At 40.6% G+C, this 19,356-nt stretch overlaps 1 protein-coding gene across 6 annotated transcripts in view; it reads right to left on the reverse strand.

Annotated features, from left to right (window-relative positions):
* The window catches only part of ARHGEF3 (Rho guanine nucleotide exchange factor 3), a 257,794-nt gene that overhangs the window by 11,576 nt on the left and 226,862 nt on the right, over positions 1–19,356 (reverse strand). For 5 of the 6 annotated variants that reach the window (XM_006130911.5, XM_006130912.5, XM_075938878.2 and 2 more), the window contains 7 exons: positions 16,445–16,552; positions 11,347–11,517; positions 5,250–5,312; positions 4,836–4,932; positions 4,669–4,745; positions 2,445–2,702; positions 85–255 (listed from right to left, as the gene is read on the reverse strand). In XM_006130911.5, the coding sequence (XP_006130973.2) occupies positions 85–255; positions 2,445–2,702; positions 4,669–4,745; positions 4,836–4,932; positions 5,250–5,312; positions 11,347–11,517; positions 16,445–16,552 (945 nt within the window). The remainder of the gene's footprint in view (positions 1–84; positions 256–2,444; positions 2,703–4,668; positions 4,746–4,835; positions 4,933–5,249; positions 5,313–11,346; positions 11,518–16,444; positions 16,553–19,356) is intronic. The other variant, XM_089781202.1, reaches the window with a different exon arrangement.

Consider the following 19,356-nt stretch of genomic DNA (forward strand, 5'->3'; position numbering starts at 1 on the left):
TTGCTACCCCAACCTGTAATACCATAGCACTGAAGATATATTTTTATCAAGATGCCTTATCTTTAAAAAGCATTTATTCCTTACCGCTCCTCTGTTGTTCTTTAGTTCACCATGACAACACACTACACGTGAATTATCAATCAGTGAATCCTTTTGGCCTTCTTCAAGATAAATGAGCCGCTCTTTGTAATACTGGCACTCAGATTCACCCGTCTTTATATTGATTTCGGCAACTATACCCTGAATGATATTTATCTATGGAAAAAGAACAAAGAGAAATGAAAATACATGAACTTCCATCAGCTAGGCCTTTCACACTCATTCTTAATTGTAAGAAGGTGATAAGAGGAAAAGTGTCACTTTACAATGTATTTAGGATTTCTTAGACTTACATGGTGATCTTATTTGGAAGGCTGCAAGTGTAAGATATGGAGCACACAACAATGTGTGCAGGTACTTTAGCATGGTTTGTATTTGTTTCTAACCCTTTGCTTCTTTGAAATCTGAAGCTTGCTTCTTGGTATCAGCCCTAAATGTTTAGAATGAAGGTAAGCCAAATTTAAACTCTGAACCCAAATGCATTTCTTATTAAACTAAAATTCTGAAACATTACTATGCAGGAGGAAATTCTTTAACCATCTTAATTTGAAGGAAACAAGGGCAGAAACAGTTGCCTTGTTCATGTTTTTAGCTCTCTTTTTAGTTAGTTTGTGTTTGACATAATACTGTGCCGTATTTGCTTCTTTTGTTTTTTGGTCGCTACTGTCTGATTGCATACTTCCAATATCAAATGAGGTGTATGGTTGACTGGTTAGTTCAAAATTCTGTGGTTCTACTGTATATGTATTCTGCACACACCGAGTACATGCATGGGGGTACCAAACAGCCTACATGTACACTTCTATAAAATATAAAAATCAAATACAGAATGTATTTTGTATCAAGCAAGAGACAGCATTTCAAATTAATGCCTTGATTTTGCAACACTTATACACATGGCACACGAGCAAGGTTTTGCATATGTATTAGCTTAAATGAGATTTTATACAAATAACGGTCTAGCTGAGCATGTATGTTTGCAAGATCAGGATTATGAGTAATTTTTCTGTTGAATTAAGGACAGTATAACAAACAGCACACAAAGACTTGTGTGTCAGACTTTGCATCAGAGGATCTTCAAGTGCTTCACAGATCTGCTGACTATTTATTATCCCTATATTCCAAATGGAGAAAAAATTAATAAAGAAAGGCTGTGTTTTGCCCAAGATCACAAGAGATTGGTAGTCAGGAATAAATTAGTCTCATCTCACTCAGCATCATTTCTAGGTGGCTAGAACGGGTGATTTAGTAATAGTGTTTATAAAATATTACACTGACTTCTAACAGAATTTGTGTCAGTTATGAAAGTTACACTTGTTAAGGGAATAAAGGCATAATCAATTGTATTTTATTTTTCTGATATTTGCATGTTCTAAATCCTTTGAATAGATCTGCTGCCAGTCAGAATTTGTAGAGGTGCACAGTGTATGCTTATTTTTCAAGATTCTTTCCCAAATTAATTCTATCAATTAGAAATATACCAATAATTAATTGGCAGATGGGAAGACAAATTCATCTTACAAACCTAACAGTTTTAGGAGAAGACTAAATGTTATTACTTGCCCTGAATATTAACTTGGCAACTCGATGTTGTGAAATACATCACTTCAAAGAAACACTACTCTGATTAAATAGTTTACTACAAAGCTATATATAATTACTGTAATACATGAAAAATCCTGATCATATACTGTTAAAACAGCTACCAAATATTTCATTTCTGGAAAGGAAAAATTTTGAAATGAGATGGCATTTTACCAGACACTGGTTAAAGACAAAAAAAATACTCGGAATAAAGATTTAGAACCATTTAATTGAGGTTTCTAGTAGTTTTTGATATAAAGAGTCATTTGTAAGGGGAAAAAAACCCCACACACATTGTAAATAATTTAGGTTAAAATGTAAATCTACATGTAAACTCTAAATTCCATGCTCTAAATTTTGCACTGCTGCTGATCAGTTTTACATTGAAGAGTAAACCTGGGCAAGGCATCTGGGGAATGAGTAGCAGAATGATAACAGATGTGTCCTCTAGTGTGTCTTGTGAAATAATACAGTGTCAAAAGGTAGTCCCTGAATTTTTCAGCAAGTAACTGTTGTAGTCTACAAACTGTATTTACAACGAAAACTAATAATTCAGATAATGACAATTTTAATTAAATGTAGTTCTATTTATTATGTACTAATTATACCCAGGAAGTCTCCACATTGAGCCATATGGTTTCATTACATTTTTAGAAAATCTACATATTTAGACACCCCACACATTAATTTATAATTAATTTTACACAACGCCTTTCTGAGTTGAAGCAGGAATGCTATAACATTTGTTACAAAAAACGTACCGCTTCTTCAAGGTGCTGTTGATCTGGATGATCATTTGGAGTATGCCTCAAAATTTCTCTGAGAAGCAGTGGGTATTTCACTAGACGACTTCTTGGGGTGTCAAGAAAATTCCAAAGGTCCAATTTGCGGCTGAAAGGAGACTCTAAGCAGCGCTGTAGAAAGTCTTGGACCCTGTGATCCTGTTTCTTGTGGTCCAATAAGGCTTTAGCTGCTACTTGATTACTGCAGTAGCTATCATATGAGTTTAGGCAAGGCAACTAAGGAAAGAAAAATGTGTTTTGAAACCATAAGCTGTAAAACTGAAAACAGAAGGCAGTATGCTGTACAAACACCCCTGTGCGCGTCAGGTATTTAAAACTGATTTAGAGGTCTCTTTCCTGGGAGTTGAACCCTACCGTGTGTGTGTGTGTGTGTGTGTGTGTGTGTGTGCGCGCGCGCGCGTGTGTGTGAGAGAGAGAGAATGAGAATGAGAATGAATTAGATAAGGTATCTCTTCTTCCCCAATTACAAATTTCCCTGGCATCAGGATAAATTATTCTAACCTGTTATTCTTGTAAAATTGCTAGATAAGGCAGCAATTAAGTATCTATTTATCTATATATAGTACAATATATAAAATTTTTTTTACTGGAGTGGGGTGACTGGACCCTGAGTGTCCCACAATCCAGATAGTTGCCCTAGCCACTGGATTAGAGGCATTCTGTGTCTCTGGACCAGTGACTAGGGAATGTCAACATGTAGTCAGCTATACTACTAACAGATAAGTCCATGCTTATTGGTTAATCCTATCTACTACACACATTCTCCCCCCCCACTTGCTGCCTCCCCAGGGAGCTGGCATGTGTGGAAAGCAGCTTTCAAGCTGGCTCCCCATGCATATCTGGTCCCATGTAGCCACCTGCCCCTCACAGTGCTGCCTCTTTTAAGATGGCTCCCTTCCAATTCTGGATCCTGCCTGCCCCTCCTGTGTGTGAATACCAGATAGTTAACATCCCTACCATTGACTAAGTACTTATAAACAGAGGAATAGCTTCAGGAGGACAAACTGAAGGAGCCCCACATCAGTATATCCCATAGCTCAGCGGTAAGAGCACACTATTGAGAGATAGGAGAGAAAGGAGAATTGAATCTGGGTCTTCAACAATCTAGGTGAATATGGGGCAGCACCCACATCAGCCTCCTCACTCTGATTGGGATATAGTCTAGTTGTCAGCTTCTAAGCATGCCTGCCACATTGGGACCCACAGGTTAGATAGGCAGAAAAGCATCTATCACATTGAGAGATAGGCATCCAGACACCTAGAAGGTGGTAGCAGCAGCGTACATTCATAGAGGCAAGAATTTAGGTGTCTAGAGAACTTTTATCCTGAAAATTTAGGCACCGAAATAGTTGGCACCTCAGCAAGGATTTTATGGATCCCAGTCAGCCTGAAATTAGGACTGAGGAGCCTAAGTACATTTGAAGGAATTGGACCTCTGGCACTTTAGTGATACCTAAGCTAAAAAGGTTTATATTTATATACAGAAGATTTTATGTATATTCAAATTCAAATAACCATATTTGGACAAGCTAAAATTCAAATACAAAATTATAAAACATTTAAGAATTATTTTACTCAAAAAGAGCTAAAAACCAAACTGAGTACATTTGTCTTTTACCAACAGTCATTCTTCTTAAACCCTTGTATCCCAAGTTTCAATACACACACATTTCTGACTCTTAATAGTCCAGTGATTTGAAAAGAGCTGCCAAATCCCTCACTGGCTATTCCCTTGAAAAATGAACCTAATTTTTGCTATCATAAAATCACTTTCTTTATACTGTGAAATAAACTGTCCATCTAAACCCTTAAAAAGAAAGGTTTTGTATCTTACCATGTAAAGATGCAGTCAGATCTTCAGGTGGCATAAATTAGTGTAGCTTTACTCTGGCACATGTTTTTTATTTAAAGTCATGCACTTTTAAACACGCTTATCACTATAAAGCCCTGGTTTATTTTAAACACACCTTTTTCTAAATTTTAAAAAAGTCTCAATTTAGGGAAAATGTTCCTTATTTAAAGTATATTATAATTCTTATTAACCAAATGTTTCTATAAAAGTTATTTAAGACTTGAAACACTATTTTCAAGAGATACGGACTATAAAAGATAAATTGTCTGAAAAGATACATACCAATGAAAGTTAAACTCATTTCAAATTTGATTAGAAAATCTGCCTTACCCAGGCCACAAGTATATGACCAACATGCTCAGTAGATCCATCAGGTTTTCTGACCTCTTGAAGCCGCCTAAGAAGATCTGACCAATATAAAATAAAGAAAAATTCACATGCTTAACATGCTAAGTGTAAATGAATGTGGAATCATAATTTATTGAACAAAATTATACCTTCATGTAGAGGGATAAGAGAGTCCAGTGTTCCAAATATTTGGTTTAATTCTTGCTCTGTCATTATGGAGAGTTTAAGCATAGGATCATGATAAGCCTGCAGAATAAAGCAAACATTAGCATATATTTGATTTTGAACAAATCAGATTTCACTTAAATTCTCTCAATTCTCTCATAACTCAGAAGGGGCTCAATTATTCACAAGTACAATTGTGTTAGGTACCAATTAAAAAACACTTAGACCAAAAGTTGAATGTTTCAGAATGTTAAAAGTGTCAAAGAAACAACAACAGGGATTCTAGTAGTTGTTTTTCAACCTTAACGAGATGGCAGTTGCAACGGTTAAGTTTACTATAAAAAATTTCTTTAAAGGATAAAAACACCAGTGTTTGATTAATTTATTTATAGAAATACCTTTTTCGCTAACTTCAAGTCTTCTATCAAGTCTTCTTCTCCCTGGGAAAGTTCAAAGATAGCCTGTAAAAAAGGGCATAACACATTTCTTATTTAAACTGTACTCAATTTTAAAAGTTACTGCTGTAGCCTGTTGTATTAGTGCACAGCTACATTTTCTTGCTAAATTTAGCTGAAGAAAAAAATGTAGATTTCATCTAGGGATGTTAAGTTTCGATTAATCGGCTAATCAAGCAGTCAATGGAATTACCATTGACTACTTGATTAGCAGAGAAAGGGTGGGTGGGGCACTTGCAATCCCGGCTGCGCCTTTGTCTTTGAATGTAGCAAGAGCCCCACAGGGCTACATTTCAAAGGCAGAAGTGCAATAGTAGGAACTTGGGGCAAGCAGGATTGCTTGAGTCTTTGCTTGCCCCGTTTCCCTGCTGTGCCCCTGCCTCCCTGTGGAGATAGTGCTGGAGGGGTCCAGCTTTTAAGCTTCTATTCCCCCCTCCCACTCTTGCTGCCTCGGATAGAGGCGGGGGTGGGGAGGGTTACTTGTCAAATCAACTACTCAACTACCTGATAAGCATATGCTTATTGGGTAGTCAACTACTCGCTTATATCCCTAATTTCATCTATAAAAAAATCACATTTGTTAAGTATTACTTTTAAAGACATGTTTTGCAAGACTTCTCATGAAACAGTTCTTATCTGAAAAAGTTACAGAAGTACAGTATTTGGTTTGATAGGTTTCAAAACCAGAAGTTCATCTTATATGTTATGATATTTTGAGGCAACCAAACAATATCAAATATTTTTGGTAAAATAATCAGTGTTTTCACAGCTAATTATGTGAGTGTTCTGCTTGGTTTTTTTAAAAAACAGTTAGAAAAAGCAGATCCTTTGCTAATGGAAATGGACACGGGGGAGAGCAGGAAAGAAAGGCACAGATTTGTGCTGCAGACACAAAGTTTGCCTTGGTGAGCATGGTGACACCCATTTATCCCATAGGGATGGGAAGAGAAGGCAGTTGATAAAGAGCAATCCCACTACATTGTAGCCAGACAGACCCCCCCCCCCCCCCCCGTCATATCAATCTTGCTTGCCCTCTGAGATGTCTGTATACAGGGCAGAGAAGGAACAATAAGGAAAATCAGCATAGCCATTAAGCTTTGATCTGCTTTGATGCGAGATCAGGATATGCGAGTTTTTCTCTGACTGAGTAACGATTAAGGCAATAAGCTGAGCTCGAGGCTGCAAGAAGTGCCCGGCTGGCACCCATGTTGATACCAACACACACAGCCGTCCCTGGGAGAGGAATCCCCCACTGAGAAAAGAATGCCCAGTACTTCCAATTTAATCCTCTCAACTCTCTCTTACAAGTGTAAATTAAGTTCACAACTCCCTTGTAAGAACTGGTGTCACAAAAGATAGACCAGCACCATTTGGCATCACAGATAAGAAAAAGAAATACGTGACCCAATGGGTATAAAGATGGGTACAGCAGCGCACTCACTTTTGAGTGTCAATCTACCCTCTACCTGCTGGTCGGGTTAGGTGTTTTGACCTCCGGAGGTTCCATGGAGACGCCCACCTCGTATTTTCGTCTTTCCGAGGAACTGAGGGACCGATCCTGGCCTGACACGCTGGGACCGAGCGACGCAGAAGGGGGTAAAAATTGTACCCGTATGTGTCCTTTTGTTTTAGTGCATGCATAGAATAGAGCTCTTTAAAGATTAAGCTGTCATTTGGTACCATTATTTTCTATTTCCTATCTTTATTTTTCTTTGTAACCATTTTTTTCCAAGATCTATATATACATATATATTTGCCAGCAGTTAAGAAATAGAATAGCCATTGCAACCATATGATTTATAAGCTTCCTCAATAAACCTGTAACTGTTTAAGCTTTAACCTGACTCCTTCAGTTGCTGTAACAGAACCAGGCACAATTTAAAAGAACTTCAGCCGGTCTTAAGGGACAGATATAGGGAGAGTTTGGGCATTTGGATTTGTGTCACTCCCAGGTGGCAGATTCACTGGGGCACCTATCAGTCTTTCCCTAAGGCTGCCCGCTGCGAAGGAATTACGAATTCTAGCAGCTGAAATCTAAGATGTTATAAGCTCTCCCTGTAAACTTATTGGGCGCCCATCAACCTCCTCCAGGTTGCCCGCTGCAAGGGACCCCGGTCCCAGCAGTTGAAGTCTCGGGTGTATAGCACATACACACTGCCCTGACCGTCGGCTGAAATACATCCACCATCTTCTGTCCGTCAGGTATCTCGGACAATGAAAGAGTTTCTTGTCCTACATATTACCAATGAATGGATGGAGGAGACAGATGCAATGTTTCAACTTGTGAGAGTCCCATTAAACACCATCAATTTTCTAATGCATAGCTCTGCTCTAAGGCTTTTTAGATACTTTCTGGATATTCCTTGGGATGACAGCCCACTCTTCAAGTGATTTTCCCCCAACATGCAGCATGTATTCAAATCTCAGATTTTCTCTGAGAATTCAGAATACAGGTGAAGATAAAAAGGGAAAAAGAACAGTAGTGATAGGATAGGGAGTCTGTTATAGACCACCAAATTAAGAGAAGGAAATGGATGAGGCATTTTTCAAGAAGGTAACAAGATTAGCTGACATGAGCTAGTATTAATGAGGGGGATTTCAACTTCTCTGAAATCTGTTGGAAGATATACAGCAAAACTCACTTATCATGGGTGGGCCCAAATCTCCTGCGCCCCCCTTGTCCACACTCTTCACTGGCCCAGGCTAGGACCACATCAGGAGTGGTGGTTGCGGAGCCTTGGTATGGGGCAGAAGTACAGCCCCCAGCTGGTAGCTGGGGCCAACGTCCTGGACTGTGGGTAGCAGAAGAGTGGCTGCCACTAGGACCTGGGGCTGGCAGCTGGATGTAGGAATAGAAGGCATATTGATCAAATATGCAGATGAAACAGTGTTCAAGGGGTATAGCTGCAAATACTTTGGAGGATAGAGCAAAAATTCAAAGGGATATTGATAAAATGGAGAACTTGGCTGTAGACCACAAAAGTGAAATTTAGCAAAGAAGTGTAAGGTGCTAACTTAAAAAAAAATGCCAATATACAGAATTTGGGGGGGGGGGGGGAGGGAAGAATAACTGGATTGGTAGCCACACTGTTGATAAGAATCTAGGAGCGATGGTGGATCACAACCTCAAGATGAGTCAATGTGATGCTGTTACAAAAAAAATGCAATTTTGGGTGCATTAAGAGAGGCATAACATGCAAGGCACAGGACGCGGAGCTGGTTAGGCCACAGCAGCAATCTAGTGTCCAATTACATAGAAAGAATATCAAGAAACTGGAAAGGATCCAGCGGCAAGTAACAGTGATAATTAGAGGGATGGGATAAAAGCCATATGAGCAAAGACTGAAGGGACTGGGTACGTTTATTTTGGAAGTGAGGAGATGGGAGGGAGGAGCGCATGCCAGAGGTACTCACACGCTTGAAAAGCTGACGTAACAAAAATAGAGAAAAGTTGTCCTTTGTAACAAGTGAGATCAAGAGGTAATGGGTTCAGATTACAGCACAGGAAATTTAGATTAAATCTCAGGCAAAACTTCCTAACTGTAAGAATAGTACGACAAAGGAACAAACTGCTTAGGGATGTCATAGAAGCTCCTTTACTGGAGGTTTTAAAAAAGTGGCTGGATATCTGTCTTGGATGATTTAGTTTTGACAAAAGTCCTGCATCATAGCAGGTTAGATTAGAGGATCCTTATGGTCCCTGCTACCCTTATGGATCTATGAATTAAGGAGGCTCCAGAATTTGAAAATCATGTTTGCATTGATGCACAATGGGCAAGAAGTTTTTAGTCTCAAACCTTTGAGGCTCTGATTTAACCAGTATGAGCACATGACAATTGCACTTCTTGATCCTGAATGAAGAAACAGAAATTTATATATACACTGTTGACTAGAAAAGGTCAGCTTTCATTTCTGGGAAGGGTGCCATAAGAGCACAGCTAGGATAAACGGTGCAGGTGACATCCTTGAATCCTGGCAACATTTCCCTCCATGCCCATCTTGGGATGGTCTGCAGCCAGACAGCAACAACCAGCGGAGGCTCTGAGTGCATTACACTATAGGGTGTCTCCACAATACAGGCAACATAAGTTCCAAAAAACATGGACATATAGCAAAATGACGAAGCATGGAATTTTTTTCCCCTGTGGCTGACTTCTGTTTGCATGAATTGGTCTTCCCTCCCCCCATGCAACGTAAGAGAGGGGAATGGGAGGACTTAACATGCAACACTTCCTACAAGCACCAACAACGTTAGTGCAAATCCGAAGTATACCCAGGCAACATAGTGGGGACGCCCTGTACTTCAGATTATCATCTACATCACTACCAGTGGACCTTCTAAAATGGAGATCTTTGTGCCAGGGTCTGTACCTAAAAGAGACCAATGTAGATCCTTGATCAAGGACTAACTTCTGCTGAAAGCTCATTGCCTTCCTGTGTGCACGCAGTACTTAGCATGTACATCATTCTGACTGTGGCCACGATGGTAGCACAAATAAAACAACCTCCATCACCCAAAACATGCACACCCACACAAACAACTCTAATCTCACATATCAATGTTACTACATAAGAATTATCAAACAATTTTGTTCTTTATCTAGAATGGTTTCCAACAATGGTCTTTATAATGAAACCCGTTCCACTGAACTCAATGGAAAAAAATCTCAGACTCAAGTGGAACCAGGATTTTACTATGTAATTTCAAATACTGAGCTAATGTTTACTAATTTACCATCATCCCTCAATTCCATGTTTTAGTCCAGTGTTTCCCAAATGATAGGTCCCAACCCACCAGTGAGTTTCTAGATGGTGGTCACATCCAGGGCCAGATTTTTCTAGCGAACACAAACATACGGAGGAGCTCCCAGACAGCGTTCCTGCTAAGATTTTCCCATCCATGAGCAGAATGAGTTTTGTCCTGTGCGCGAACAATGAGATCACATGAGCTTGTTCGGATGGGAGTGTAGCACCCCCACCACCTTGTGGGGAGAATTTCCGACGTGCCCCCTGTCCCAAGGAGCACTGCTCCATGGGCATCCTGTGTGCAGAGTAGGGGCTGTCCAAAGCTGCTCCTCACAGGGCTGGCCTGAGAGTCCCCTCCTGGGGAAGAGGGAAGTTGTTGCCAGGGCCTAAGATTTGCAGGGAGTGAGGTGTTGGAGGTGGGCAGTGACATGTAGGGAGCAGGTGGGCACACAGAGGGTTGGAGGGCAGGGGGCTATAAGGGGCGGGGAGGGGGGAGAAAAAGAGAGGTGCAGGAGGCCCCAAGCCCCAGGAGCAGCCACACAGCAGTCCAGCTCCAGCTTCCTGGGCTGGCTGCATGGCAATCGGGAAGCCACTTTGCAGCCCTGAACACAACACCAGCTCTTCACCATGCAACTCCCGCTTCCTTCCAAGCAGGCCTCTGACGGGCCTAGCCCAAGCAGCGCCCCCCCAGCCAGTCCCAGCCCTCTGAGCAGTCCCAGCATCCCCCCACCATGCAGCAGGTCCCGGCTTCAGTTGCCAGAGCAGGCCCCAATCCATCCCCTCCCACCAAATGGCGGGAAGGTGAGTGCTGCTAAAGGAGGTGGGCAGATGGAGAATTTTTTGTGCACAGCCATGCACCTTTGGGGGAACTAAGGTCCCGGAGGGAGAGGTGTTTGAGTATTGGCTCACATCTTACTGGGGTGGGTCTTGGATGTGTAGAATTGCAGTGTTGCGCAGTACTCCAAGATTGAGAGGCAGCCAGGCCAAACCTGAATGGCATTTGCAATATCGTGTGCCAACAACCAGTTTCCAAAGTGGGGATCTCTGCCCAGCTCTGCAGGAAAGGGGTCACCACTGTAGGCAAGTGTGGACTGGGCTCATTCTCCAACTCTACATAGGCCTCCACACCAGGCCACAGGGATTAGGGTTGGGTTACAGTGACAGAAGGCACATATTTGTAATGGGCTGCAAAAAGACAAAATGTAGTTGGCGGATTGCCTTAGTAAAGTGTTTGAGAATCACTACTCTAGACAAAACTGTAATTTGAAGTTGAGAAAATTAGAAATACTAGTACCTCTTGACGCTTGATTTCTTTGGATGTAAGCATCTGATTGACACAAACATCAAAGGTCTCACTCCACAGCTTACTGTCCCTTCGTTTTGTGCTAGCCGGGGGCACATTTCGAGACCACTGTCGTGGAGTGAACAGATCAGGGCGACTGTCACTACGGAAACTGATAGAACGCTAACAAGACATAAAAGTAACACAAATGTTAGAGAGATCAGTTTGCTCATGTTTCATTTCAGATTCTCCAAAGCAAAACTAATATGTTAACAGGAGATACTTGCATATTTGTGCAAATCAGATTAAATGGAACAGGTGGATATAGCTATCAATTTTTCCAAATTTGTTGAGGCTATTGGCTCCATAACCTTTTTTAATACTAGGAACATAAGAAACATATGTTGTGGTCCATCTGTAGTTCAATAACCTGGTATATATCTGTTCTCAATCCTTAGTTTGTATAAGACTAATATGTACATTATATGTAACGCAGTCATAAGAACAGCCATAGTAGATCAGATCAAACTTCCAAACAGCTATCAATGCTAGGTGCTTTAGAGGCAATGAACATAAACAGGTAGTCATCAAGTGATCATCCCTGTCATCCATTCCCAGCTTCTGGCAATCCCATTAGCCCAGATCTGCATATTCAAGCAAGAATTTTAGATATAGATTCAGCTGTTGTAGTTCAGGCCTAATCTTCAATATTTTTATTAGGCTGAATAATTTTACAACTTCAATTTATGATAAGATTTTTTCTAAATGTTCCAGGAGTCTGTCTTTGCACCACAATTCCATTCCTCACAACTAACAAGACAACATTTTGCTATTAAAGTAATTAACTGGTATTGAATACAAAAGGGCTACACCCAGATTTGTTATACTAGTTGCCCAGTATATTCCAATGTAACTTGGATACTAACTAATATAAAGGTAGTAAATAATTATATTTCCTAAATAAATTGTTGAGTTATATTTAGTTTATCCTTTTACAGATTTATAGAAGAAACAATTCCATATATTATTTTGGAAGAAAGATTCAGGTATTGCAATATCAAACATGGTCCATGTTAAGGATGTTAAGAGGTGGATAACATCAACTAATCGTGTAGTTGATACAATCTGTATTGACTACAGGATTAGTTGATAAAGGGAAGGAGCTCTGTTCTGTCTCATGCCAATCCAGGAGCTACCCCATTGGAGCTCTGTAATTTAAATGTAATTGGAGCTGGTACGCAAGCAGCCCAGCTCCTATTACAGTGAACCTGCAGAGGCGCAATAGGAGAAGGTCCTGTACCTGGCGCGAGCCAGGACTGCTGAAGCTCTGCATTTTAAATGTAGTACAAGCCAGACAGCTCTTACTACACTTAAAATGCAGAGCTGCAGCAGTTCTAGACTGGCACAAGCCAGGCTTGCTCAGTCCCAGCTGCTGCACACAGAGGCTGCTTTGTAGGAGCTTTCCCTACTTGCCTTTCAGAGGCACCTAGGGTTGCCAGATGGTTGAAACAATACCAAACACCGCCCCCCCCCCCCCCAAAAAAAAATCACTGGGAAAAAATTCTGTTGGGGGGGGGGGGGGGGGGAAAGAGGCGGAAAGAGACCAAGGTTGTTGAGGGTGAAGAAAAAAGAAAAAAAAGGGGACTTAAGAAAAACAATTTTTTGTCACGTTTAAGAGTAAGTGCAGAGATAGGAACGGGGGAGCAGTTAAGCACTAAGACACCCCCCTCCCCCAGGTCTTTTGGCCGGCACCCATTTCGTGCCAGCAGCCTTGGGGAACCAGGTAAGCATGGGGGTTGGGGGATTGCGGGTGGTGGAGTTTGGGGGGAGGGGATGCCGGGTGCTAATTGTTTGTAGGGTTGCCAGGTGCCCGGCATTTTCACCTCGTGTCCGTGGAAAACTTCAGAATACCGGACAGCTCAGGTGTCCGGTATTCTCTTACTTTTTTTTTTTTTTTTTAACTGGACAGGAGCGAAAATACTGGACTGTCCAATTGAATACCAGACACCTGGCAACCCTGGAGGCAGCAGCGCTGGGGGGCCGCGGGGGGGGGGGGGGGGGGGAGAAATGGGAGGAGAAGCAGCATTGCAATGATGGTGCTGAGGGGAAGTGGCTTTTAAGCCGGCTCTCTCCTCCCCTCCCCAAACTTTTGTTTCCCCTCTCCCTTCCTTGCTGCCTCTGTATCAGGCCCCCAAACAGGCCCCTGGCCTCCTGGGAAGGTCCCCCAAGCCAATCCCAATCCCCTGAGCAGCGCCTGCCCCCCACCCACCACATGTCCCTGGTTGCCAAAATAGGCCCCAATTCCCCTCCCACCATGCAGCAGGTCTGCACCCCTCCCCTCCCACATGGCCTCAACCCCCTACTTTCAGCTGCCTCCTCACCACGCAGCCTCAGCTGGCTCCGGCCCGGAGCAACCACCTGCCGCGCCACTCACTTCCACTTGGCACCTTAGTGGGAACTATGTTGCCAAGTAATTTTTTTAAAACCATTGTTTAAAAAAAAATAAGAGCACAACAAAAACCTGTACAACTTCATCAAAAAAATCTGTCAAATACATGCACACAATGCAAACTAAAAATCAATGGATACTGAAGGTATATTCAGGAAACCAACATTTATCTCCTGAAGTCTAAATTATACCTTATAAATACCTTCTACCATATATATCACAAGTCAGTTTCAAATGCAGCCCCATGCAACTGATAGTATGAGTACTTAAGAGCACAACAGCTGTTGAAGGCCCTGAAATAAAATCTTGCCAAAAATCTCATTCACTTTTCACATTCCTGTTAACTGGAACTAATGGAGCCTTTGTTTCAGAATAAGACCAAATTTTTCTGAGGCAGAGGCAGACTGTGGGTGAGATTTATATCCCATTTCCCAAGGGATTACAAGCATCTCTGCTCTAATCACACTACAGTATACCTACAGGATAAAACATACCAAGATGAGTTCAAACATCTTGCCTCTCCCCCATGTCCATAAATGCTGTTTTTGTATGCAGAGGTATGCACTTTTAACAACATATTTAAGGAATACCACAGATACATTGCTAACCAAATGCTGGCTTGTTTGCTTTCTAGATAAACTATTACTGCTTTTTTCATGGTCTTTTACTCTAAGTATTTATCAGAAGAATTCCAGGTGGTCTGCCAATGGGTAGGGGGAGTAATGTGAGCAATTGTCCTGTAGCAGTGACTGGAGCCCTGGTCCCATTACACTGCTGCCAGCATGCTATGCTACACACAGAGGAGTGCTAAGGGCTGAGCAGTAGGAGCAGAGTGCCACACTTCCAAGCTGCCCTCAACCTCCCCCCGCTTTCCACAGTCAGCTCTGCACGTTCCATAAGCAGGGAGCTAGCCCCACCCTCTCCTTGCCCGGAGGCCAGCAAAGGCTGTTGAGCCTACTGAATTCCAGCATAGAAATAGTTTTATTTTTCATGTCCAAAATTAAGCACAACTGGTAGCTGAAGCAGTGTTAAGTTTTTTGAATAGATATTATTTCTTACTTAAATAAAAGATATTTTATTCATTCTTGCTCTTCAGAGAGCTTAAAATCTATAGTGAATTATAGAACAAAGTTAAGTGTACTCTCTCAAACGCCTACTGTTTTAGTGGGGAAAATGGCTCTGACAAAACACTGAATGCCCACTAGGAAGTGCTCAATTGACTCAGCTCCTTGTAAAGTCACTGAGAATTAAGATACCCATCTTCTGGCAGGGGATATGCAATATTTTGTAGGATCCAGTCCTACTTCAGTCTCCAAGCAACTGTATATAGTGCACATGTAAGTTGAAAAAAAAACAAAACCTAAAAACAAAGCAGAATATCTTCAGAATAAAATGTATATTTGAATTGCATTGTTATTTGATTGCTTGAAATACTTAAAATAGACAGCTTTGAAATTTGGCTCCAAGACCTATCTTCTATCACCCAACTTTTTGTCCACTGAAGGTCAAAGTTCATCATTAAGAGTGACAATAAAGAAAGTGGACTTTTTTTTTGAAACCACCACACACACACACTCACTCGCCCACTACACATACTCTCCCTGTCAAAAATAAAAATCAATGGAAATTGTATTTTTTCCCCACCAAAATTCCAAACTCAGAGAATTCTATTAGAGCGCTTAGACTTTCCCTAACAGCTCTAATAGAATTCCATGATTCCATGAGTTTGGAACTTTGATGGAAAAACAATAAAATTTCCATTGATTTTTATTTTTGACAGGGAGAGTATGTGTAATGGGTGAGTGAGGTTTTGTTTAAAACAATGAAACAAAACACAAAAACAAAAAACCCCAAGACTACTTTCTATATTCTGATGAAATTTTATTTTTTTCCCCATCAAAATTCCAAACAGAGAATTTCTCTAACAACTCTAATAGATAAGCATAGGTTGGGGGTAGGGGACAGTTTGTTTGGGTTTAGCATTTAAGCTAAACACACTAATATTGTATGGCAAAGCTTGGCTTTTTCCCCTAGTCATTTCAATATGATGAAGAACTACAGGGGCAGAGAGGTGGTTTGAGAGGGAGGGATTTTAATTTTTCAATTTCCTGGCTCATCGGCCATGGATTATCTTACACTATAATGCATCATTTTAAAATATGTCATTTAAAAGTACACGTCAAAGATACCTGAGAATATGGATAGCCAGCATTTTAGATATACCTATAAAACGAACACCTTCTCAGGTAACTGAACTATGCACATATTTTTAATATTGGTTTATCTCTGTCCTGACATCAAGAATGGTATTCGTTTGCTGTTTGCTCCTTAAAGATTTCACAAGAAACATAAGCATTCTACGACAGAAAATTACAGTGGTGAATGACCACAGAGTTTTAACAGCACCAGAGCTATTTAACTTGCCATTACAAAGGCTTCCCCTGTACATTACCACTGCATTTTTTATTGAGGAAAAAAAGTTTTTCATTTTCTCCTTAAACTGCTCAGAGGTACATGAGATAATGAGACATGCATAAATATACAGATATACAAAATAAATTTTGAAAAACACAGCCCTAAAAACATGTGACAGCACATCTATGCTTCTTTTATTGAAATGCAGATCTGAATACTCAACACAGAAATCTAGTGTTATCTTACCTGAAGTGTTTGACTAAACCGCTTTAATGGGGTTGCCCGCACAGGAGGAATGAGGCTTGCTAGTGATGTAACCCTAGATAGAGGCTTGACCCGTTTGTTGCTAGGCTCCTGTAATTAAAAAAAAAAAAAAGTAGGGGTATGTTAAAGTCATCAGAAAAACATTTATGCTAATTGTTAATTTTTTAATGTGAGCAAAACAGACACACAGCTATGGTAGTAAACAAATAATTCAAGTCTGTAATGATGACAATGACAGATTGTCCTTGCTCCTCGCCTACAGATCTGAGACATGGCTGAAACATCATATAGTAGGCAGAAGTAGTGGCATCACTGAGAAAGACAGAAAGAAGCTCTCTCCATATATAGTAAGTATTCTTTTACTAAGATACTCCTTTTAAAATGGTTTGTTTTGAGGGTGGAGGAAGTGCCCCTCAAACTGAAAAATGCTTTGCTGCTTATGCATATTATGATGACCTTGTCATTGAAGGGAACATGTACAAATACAAAAAGTTCAAGCTTCATGGTTTTTTTCCTCTGTCCTTGAAAGTATGTAGTTCTGCATTTTGTTAACATGCTATACTGAAAAGTACAAATTAAAACAAAACAATTTGTGCCGTATTTATATTTACATGTAAATATGAATATAGGTGAATAATCATATAGATGTTTACAAAATACATTTAAATGAAATAAGACCACTTTTCAACAACAACCTACTGTAAAAACAGTTTTCTTCCCTCACACACTTAGGCTTCTAGAATGCCTGCTTTTTATGAAGACATTACAGTATTCCATTTGTTTTGCATACAAAAAATGAAAATGTTCGCAATAACTGCAATACAAGGAAAGATTATAATAAATATGTAAAAACAGGAAAAAAAAAGTTACCCTTGTCTTGCTAATCTCCATCTGACATTTAATGGATCTTGAACAGCACAAGGAAAATGCTACCTTTGATAGAAACAGAGCCAGACCTTCCAAACGAAGTAAAAAACCCATCCAACATCATATTTTAAGTACATCCTACAGCAGTTCATCTTTCCTTTTCAGCCATGTTCATAAAGTTTGTGTAGGCATCCTAGCCTACAGTTTTCTAGACAAATCCTTAGGAGAAAGTACCATGTCATCCATACTATCTTTTTGCTCACAGGTATGAATCCTTTTAGAGATGGAAATTTACCATCCTTCCTGGTATTTAGAAAAATCCCAGAAGTAGTAACTCACGATTTTCATTACTGGTCACCATTATTCTGTTTCATTAGCACAGCTACACAGACGAAAAAGGAGAATCAGCAAACACTGAAATTTATTTCTCAGCAGGCAGAGTTGGAACTCCATAAACACCTCCTGAAATGCAGGACCAAAATGCCCCCGCAACCTGTATTAAAAATAATCCATTTCCCCACACATGGAATGTGATGCTAAAATCATTTTAGCACCTCCCCCTAAACATCAGTCTGTATTCTTATCTTCATCATGAAGGTGCCATTCAGAGTCTTTCCTTTCCAGCAATCATCTCTTTGACACAGCTTTTTTGAAGGAGCACTTTTTTCTTTTTTTAACATCACTGCAGCATGACTGGCATAATGAACACACCACAGAGAGTCTTTCAGCTTCGACTGTAATTCTCCTCTCACTGGTGCCTCCGTGATCAGCGGTATTGTTTATTTTTGAAATTCATATTGACAATCCACTAGCCTCTCATGATAGAGACTGTTTGTCATTAATCACACTGCACTGCAGTGAGAGTACACAGAAGTCCCAAGGCAAACCGAGTGCTACAGAGGCTACTTAGGCATATACTATCTCTAATATTACTGGAATCTGTTATTTAGAACTATGCAAACGAAAGAATTAGGATAGCAAAAAAGAAAACATATCTTCCTAGAAATTAGGCAGAGGGAACCCTTGAGAGAGGATTCTCCTCTCCCTATTACTGTATCATATTCTACAAGCTTTAGGGGGTAGCCGAGTTAGTCCCTAGAAGTTGCACTTTATAGATGAATGGAGTAAAGGGGTTGGGCCCACAAAAGCTGATGATACCATCAACATGTTTTGTTAGTCGATAAAATGCTACCAGACCATGTGTTGTTCTTTAAGTTTATTTTCTACAAGGTTTGGCATAGTTTCTGCTCTGAATGTGGTCTTAGGTCAAACTGGAATTATGTTTCTGATATACTGACCTAAAGTCAGCTCTGGTGTAAAGTGATGTAATTTGGCCCCACACTGCATCATAGTGTAACCTGCTTGAAAGTTAGAATATCAGATTTCAATTAAAATCTATTAGAAGCCTTTATAATCTTTGTGCATATTAACAAATAACTCTTTCAATCTCAAAATTTAAATCCAACACATAATGAATACTAACAAATATTTTAGCAATGATATTGTAAGGCCCATTGAGAATTCTTAAGTAGGGTTGGCAACAATGTTCCTTCTAAATTTTTCCATCTATGTGCGGAATAAACGTTATGTGCACTGAGGCATGTGCAGATGTGCATCAACAGTAGACACACGCTGCTGGCTGTGGGTGCTCTGCTAGTCAGCTGGGCACCATTTGAATTTTTCCTGGGTGGCTGCCCAAATGCTCAGCTTTCAGGGAACACTGGTTGCCAAGTGTCTGGTTTTCGACAGGAATGCCAGGTTAATGAGGGATCTTAGTGGCTCTGGTAGGGTTGTTAAAAATCTGCTTGGCAGTGCAGTGGGGGCCAGAGACTAAGACTGGTTCCCTACCTGCCGTGGCTCTGTACATCTCCCATAAACAGCCACCAGGTCCTTTCAGCCTCTATACAGTGAGTCTCTGCATACTGCCTTCATCCCAAATGGAAGAAACATCAATGTGAGCTATGAAGATGGTGCATGCAAGCATTAGGGCAATACTCTGGTGACTGCTTCTTCCTGGTAGCAGTCAT

The sequence above is a fragment of the Pelodiscus sinensis genome, chromosome 11 (assembly GCF_052426305.1).
Source record: "Pelodiscus sinensis isolate ZL-2025 chromosome 11, ASM5242630v1, whole genome shotgun sequence".
NCBI classification, from domain to species: domain Eukaryota; kingdom Metazoa; phylum Chordata; order Testudines; family Trionychidae; genus Pelodiscus; species Pelodiscus sinensis.